Below are 7,023 nucleotides of genomic sequence, written 5' to 3'. Positions count from 1 at the left end.
AGCAAGGCGTGGGAGACAGTTCAGATGTCATTACTATTTTCCAAGGTGAAACGATTAAAATTTAATTTTGCTGGTTGAGGAAATGGGCCAACACGGAAGGCAAAGTGTGACTTTAAGTTTTACCTGTGGGTATTGTCTGTAGGTCACTAAACTACATAGAGTTCACATCATTCTGTGCAGCAGGACGATGGCTATAGAACACTTGACCGCGGGAGCAAGCAGGACTCAGAAAACAACCACTTGCCTGCCTAACCTACGGTCAACTTTTCTCTGGCTCCCAGAACTGGCTCCTCCTCCAGAGGAAGGAGGCGGCCGTGATAGACGTCATCACCGAGCGCCGGGGTTAGAGAAGGGAATTGGGGGAGGAGATTGCCCTATTGCCTTATAAGGCTTCTTCCCATGATCCTCTCTTTCTTTTCACCATCTTTCCTTCTTCTCGGCTGCCGCAGCTATGAAGTGAGCAAGAGCCTTAGTCCTCAATCCGCTTCCATCTTTGGGCACAGCACCTCTCCCGCGTCCTGGGCTTGGCTTCTCCGTGCAGTAGACACTCTCCCTAATGGGCTTTCGCTTTTTGTTACAGGGTCGAGCTGTGCAGTTTCAGTGGGTACAAGATTTACCCCGGACATGGCAGGCGCTACGCCAGGACCGACGGGAAGGTGAAAGGCCGCGTCGCCCAAACGCAGCTTGTGCTCTTAAGAGGAGAGACCGGTCTGATTCGGTCTAAGCGTGTTCATTTACCGCATCGTTCTTGGTCCCTGCAAGGCTTGTTTCGGGGACCGTGTGTGCAATGATTGTTAGGATCAGAAGCCTCTAAGTGAACCGCTCTTGAGGTTTGATCTAGTGTGAGTCAGGTCGGAAATGAGTTTGGGTAACTCAGATGTCCCGGGAAATAGACCACCGAAGTATCTGGCCATTTTATGGGCACTAGATTCTCTCAATCCCGGTAGGGACCGGAGCTAGATGCCTCCTGGAATTTGATACCCCGCCCTTCCCTGCGATGTGAGCTGAGGTTTTCCTGCTTTCGCTGTAAGGACAAACCTCAGAGGCCTTGGTGGTGCCACTTTCGTGACACAAGCCTGTTGGTCTCTGTGGGCCAAATGAGGGGAGAGAACTAGAGTATTAAGAGATCCAGCTCGCTCAGCTTCCTGCGTTCGAGTAGGTGACTACTTTGAACTCGTTTCTACAGGTTTTCCAGTTTCTTAACGCAAAATGCGAATCCGCATTCCTTTCCAAGAGGAATCCTCGGCAGATAAACTGGACTGTCCTCTACAGAAGAAAGCACAAAAAGGGACAGTCGGTAGGTAAAATGCAGTTTGATCTTGTGGGGCTCTTAAGTTTAAGCATCAGTTGCTGCGCTGTAAAATTGTAAATGAGACAGTCTGTGTAAGTGCTCTTAAGCTGTAAAGCATCAATCAGTGAAGTGAAAATGACTGATAAGTCTCCTTATACACCTTGGGCTCACAGGAACGTCGGGTTGAACTTTGAAAGCATCCCCTTGCCAGAGTCCGATAAATTATACTATGCTCACTTGAGTTATAAGGCACTGTGGAAGTAATTAAGGGGTTCCAGTGGGTAGAAATTAATAGCATGGTAACTTGGTTTTGAATATGTTTATAGGATTAGTCCTAAGGGATATCTGGAATCTTACAGCATACTAGTTTGTTCTTAAGACTAAATGTTTTTTGTTTTTTGGTTTTTTTTTTAAATATTTATTTATTTGACAGACACAGCGAGAGAGGGAACACAAGCAGGGGGAGTGGGAGAGGGAGAAGCAGGCTTCCCGCTGAGCAGGGAGCCCGATGTGGGACTCGATCCCAGGACCCTGGGATCATGACCTGAGCCGAAGGCAGACGCTTAACGACTGAGCCACCCAGGCGCCCAAGACTAAATGTTTTTTGAAGTGCTCTTTAGCTTGATGGAGGTTTTTGAGGAAAGGTTTTAGTGCCATGGCAGTAGGATTCGTATTCAGGAGGCTTGGAATATTTTAGTGAACCACCTACTGGGTGAAAGACATCACTAGGTATTGTGGGAGTTCAGAGGAAGGGAACATTTATTTCTGACTTAAAAGGAGATTTGACACACCCATTAGGATAGTCCTTATCCAAAAACGGGGTCGGGGGATTACCAGTGTTAGAAGAATGTGGAGAAATTAGAACCTTTGTGCATTGCTTAATGTGAGATGCTACAAGCACTATGGAGATGGTTTCACAGTTTCTCAAAAAGTTAAATGCAACTATATCCAGCACCTCCTCTTCTAGGAATATACCCAAGAAAACTGTAAACAGTAACTTAACACAGATAATTTCTATGCTAACGTTCATAGCACTGTTACAATAGCCAAAAGATGGAAATGGCCCATAAGTAGGTGAATAGATGACAGAATGTTACATACATACGATGGAATATTACTCAGCCTTAAAAAGCTGGTAACTAGCCAATATGGATAAACTTGAAGACATTATGCTAAGTGAAATAAGCCAGACACAGAAGTACAAATATTACATGATTCCATCTTTATGGGGTACCTATAGTGGCAAATTCATAAAGACAAAGTAGAGGTTATCAGAGGCTGGGCAGGGGAAGGGAGGAATGGTGGGGGGTTATTATTTAATGGATGTGGAGTTTGGAATGATGAAAAAGTTACCAAGATGGATAGTGGTGGTAGTTGCACACGACATTGTGAATGTACTTAATGCCACTGAGTTACAGACATAAATGCTTTAAGATGGCTAATGTTACGTATCTTATTAGCAAAAGTTTGAATTGTACTGTCTTGAATCCTGGACATTTCCTACTACTTAGTAGCTTTCGTGTGATAAATCATTTTCCAATTGACTATTTCCTCCATTGACAGTACTTTAGGTAAAAGTAAAATAGGTGAGTTGAGGTTTGATAATTTTTTTTCCAGAAGACTCTGCTTCGGATTCTCCCTCCCTCCTCCTCTGCCACACACGTGCCCCCCCTCCCCTTTCTCGCAAATAAAATTTTTTTAATCACATTTGAAGTACCATCTTCAAAGAGTTTGGCTTTTGTCTTTTTAAAGTAGTAAAAAATGGCCAGGATTTGTGAGAGAATTTAACCGATCTATAATTGGAAAATTTATCTGCCTATTGCAGTATTTTATATATTCTTTAAATCTTTTCAAATGATTGCATGAATTATCTTTGTTGAATATTGCTATGATCTGAATGTATACCCCTAAAATTAAGATGGTGAAATCTAACCCCCAAAGTGGTGATATTAAGAGGTGTGACCTTTGGGAGGCTCTGCCCTCAGGAATGGGAATAGTGCCCTTATTTAAAAAATGCTGTTTATCAGGTGCTCGGTCTGGTATTTTGTTGTAGCAGCCTAAGTGCACCAAGACAAATAAAATCTTAAGATTTTGTTTCCCCCCATGTTCATGAAGCAAGGTTTATAAGTACACTCCCATCGTTTTGTAGGAAGAAATTCAAAAGAAAAGAACCCGCCGTGCAGTTAAATTCCAGAGGGCCATCACTGGTGCATCTCTTGCTGATATAATGGCCAAGAGGAATCAGAAACCTGAAGTTAGGAAGGCACAACGAGAACAGGCCATCAGGTGAGGAAGCCTTCGATATGAGCATTTCAGCTGTTCGGATGGATTATGTTATGTTTGCATTTATAGGTATAGGAATCTAATTTGATGTTATTTTGTGTTTTGAGACTTGGCGTCTGTAAAGAAATTGCCAATCATAAATATTGAAGTTTAATACAGAAGTTTATAATATACTATATACTTAATGATTTGTTGAAATTCTGTATGCAGTTAAAGCTACTGCACAATTTCTAATCTATGTTAAGCTGACTTGGTGGTTAATGACATTTATTGACAAACCCTTTGGATTTATACAAATAATTGCAATGGGGAAGGAATATGATAATTTCCCAAAACACTCTTACCTCCTTGTTACTAAACTGTGCTCTTAAGGAGTAAAACACTTTGCCTAAATTATTTTTAACTCCACAGGGCTGCCAAGGAAGCAAAAAAGGCTAAGCAAGCATCTAAAAAGACAGCAATGGCTGCCGCTAAGGTAATTGTGAGATTGTCCTGGATTTCTTATTTAAAATAACAGGAGGGGTCCTGGCTGGCTCACTCATTAGAGCATGTGACTCTGGATCTTGGGATTGTGAGCTCAAGCTCAAGTTGGGTGTAGAGAGTACTTAAAAATAGACTAATAAAAGGAAAATTTATTTTTAATCCAAATTGTTAATTTGATTAGTGGAAGTTTCAAGTTTTTAAGGAATTTAGTGCAAGGCTCCAATGAAAATGATGTTCATAACTGGTTTCTGGGTGTGTGATTTCAGAGGTCCCTCTGCCAGACAAAAATTGGGAAAGGAGAAAAAATAAAGGAGGCTTTTGTTTTTAAAGTTTATTTTGAAAAGTTTTCAGTAATAGGACAGAGTTTGCCCAGCTTTTCTCAATGTTACCAGTTTAGATAACCATAGTAAAATTTCAAAGCCATTGATCTCAGGTGACTAATAATGTCCTTTTTCTGTTCTAAGGATACAATTCAGGATCCCACACTGCATTTAGTTGTGTCTCCTCACTTTAACCCCTCCATTCTATGATGATATCTTTGTCTTTCATTTACATATATAGAAGTAGACTTTTAACTTCTCAGGGAGAGGGTAACTTTTAAGAATAATATTAGGAATGTAGTTAAATAATGGAAAACCTAGAATACACAGAATCTGAACATGAGAAGGAGGTGATTTAAAAAGTTGCATGTAATAATGCCACATAACATGTTATCTTTTTACAGGCTCCCACGAAGGCAGCACCTAAGCAAAAGATTGTGAAGCCTGTGAAGGTTTCTGCACCCCGAGTTGGTGGAAAACGCTAAGTTGGTGGATCAGATTTTTAAATAAATATCTGACTATAACTAGATTGTGGTGGTGTTTTTTATTCTCAAAACACAACATTGGGCCTACATGTAATAGCTAAACTAAATCTTTTTAATGAATTATTTTCTTGTTGAGTTACCCTCTTTCATGGTAGACACATTTTGTATTGGGCTTGCCTTTTGTTCACTGGTACTTCACCTCTTACCATTAGTTGATAGCTGAGTTAAAAGTGCTTAAAACTTCAACTGTACTATTAATCTCCTTGCTTACAGAAAATAAGCTTAAATGAAGAGTACAACTTAATTAACACGAGTAGAATATTTGCTTACAAATTTCCAAGATAGTTTGTTGAGCTGAAAATTAGAACCATAGTTAAAATTACAAAAAAAACAGTAGCCTGATGTTCAAGAAATACTTGTGTGTAAAATGTGATGAGGAAGAGTAATAATTTATGCTAAGAATAGGCTTGCACTGGGGTGCCTGCGTGGCTCAGTTAAGCGTCTGGCTTTGGCTCAGGTCAAGGGACTGAGCCCTGCACTGGGCTCCCTGCTCAGCGGGGAGCCTGCTTCTGCCCCTCCCCCCATGTGCCCGCTTGCTATGCTTGTGCTCTCTCAAATACATGGAAAATTAAAAAAAAAAGACTAGGCTTGCACTTCATTGAAAGTAGATCATCTTGTGTACCACACTGCCAAACTGGAAAACAACAGGGAACAAGCCACATCCTCGTTTAAGAAACATGCTTTTACACATAGAATACTTAGGTGAAGGTAAAAATCATACATCCCACCCTCTCCACACACACACCTACATTCTATCCAAGGTGATGGAACTAATTATTGTTATGTCTAGGTGATGTTAAATTCAGGCATTGTACTAGGTGTTGGGAATAAATAGAAGAGTCCTTTTGGGGGACTTAAACTAAAAATGTGTAAAATCAATTAATATTCAAGGTACATTGGTTCTTGCTTAGAAACTAAGATTTTGCTTGGGGAAAAAAGTCATTTTTATTGTAGTGTTTTATGAAATTACAGGGGGAAAAAAAACCATTAGTTAGCTATGAACGAGGAAAACTTAACCAATCAAAATACCCAACTTGAATTCAGAGCTATAGATTTCTAAATTTTGGACACAATCTTACTTAAGTGCTTTTCTGATTTACACATCTTAATAAAATGAAACTGCCAATTCTGATTACCTTTGATTACTGGGTAGCCTGCTGTCCAGCAAGAGCTAAAAAAAACCCTAAATACCTGTTCTGGGAGGATGGCAACTTTAGCTTTTAGACCAATTAGACCACCTGTAAAACCTTTTTCTTCGTATTGGCCCAAAGGCACAGAGGCGAATCCAAGTATGGTGGGCTTCTCAGCGCTTTCACAGGGCTTTTTTGGCATAACCTGAATTGGGCGTAGGATTTATTTTTAAGTTTTTCTTCTCCACTTCCACGACTTGTTAAATTTTTATTTAAATCTATTTTTTAAATTTAAAGGGAGTCAATTTCACAGCTGAAGAGCGATGGTGCTGACCCAGCACACAGTTCTTGAGCTGATTTGGATAGCTGTTTTGGGTGCCCCACCCCAAGGAGGGGAGGGGCGCAGCGCATCTCCACCTTCTAATTCCTCCTCCCTTCCCAAGCTGTCTCAGTCTGTGGATTGAGTGACCCTAAGTAAATCCCAGGTCTAGTGGTTCTGTCTTTCCTCTGCGTCTGGGAGGTCACGTACCTACAGCCAGAGTCATTCAAGGATGCTGCCTCAAGTATCTAGGCCATCTGTTAATTTCTGCAACCCCCACCCACAAGTACCACAGAGACTGGGTGCCATCCTATTTTTTGAGCCCAGTGCATTCACCTGTTGTCTGCCTTAACCTGTCTCCACAAGGTCAAAGAGCCTCACCTAGCGACTTGCAGACTCCAAGATGGGGAGGAGGGGTTGGCCCGGAGTTCTCAGGCGCCAGAAAAGCACTGTCAGTGCCTGACCCGTTGTCAAGTAGGATGTCACAGGCCTGTGGTCTTGTCTGCGCTGTAGATAAAACCCACGTTAGGGTGACAGAGGTCACCACTCTGCGCTACCCGCTAAAAATGTGAAACAACACACAGTACACACTGGAAAATGCAGTTCAAGTCGCCTCAGCCTTTTGTGCATCCAATAAATATTGGGTGTAAAA

General features: G+C 41.4%; 1 protein-coding gene across 1 annotated transcript; it reads left to right on the top strand.

Moving 5' to 3' along the window:
- The first annotated feature begins 374 nt into the window (after nucleotides 1-374).
- On the top strand, nucleotides 375-4,901 carry RPL24 (ribosomal protein L24). Its single transcript, XM_028119181.2, has 6 exons — nucleotides 375-456; nucleotides 581-656; nucleotides 1,187-1,297; nucleotides 3,441-3,577; nucleotides 3,986-4,049; nucleotides 4,782-4,901. Exons 1-6 carry the CDS (start codon nucleotides 452-454, stop codon nucleotides 4,860-4,862), a joined length of 474 nt encoding a protein of 157 aa, XP_027974982.1. The 5' UTR covers nucleotides 375-451; the 3' UTR covers nucleotides 4,863-4,901.
- The last annotated feature ends 2,122 nt before the right edge of the window (nucleotides 4,902-7,023 follow it).

The sequence above is a fragment of the Eumetopias jubatus genome, unplaced genomic scaffold, assembly GCF_037043125.1.
Source record: "Eumetopias jubatus isolate StellerSeaLion01/CBP00866 unplaced genomic scaffold, mEumJub1_p1.0 scaffold_1, whole genome shotgun sequence".
Classification (NCBI taxonomy): Eukaryota; Metazoa; Chordata; class Mammalia; order Carnivora; family Otariidae; genus Eumetopias; species Eumetopias jubatus.
The sequence above is the reverse complement of the archived record's forward strand: the minus strand, read 5'-3'. Positions and strand labels throughout refer to the sequence as shown.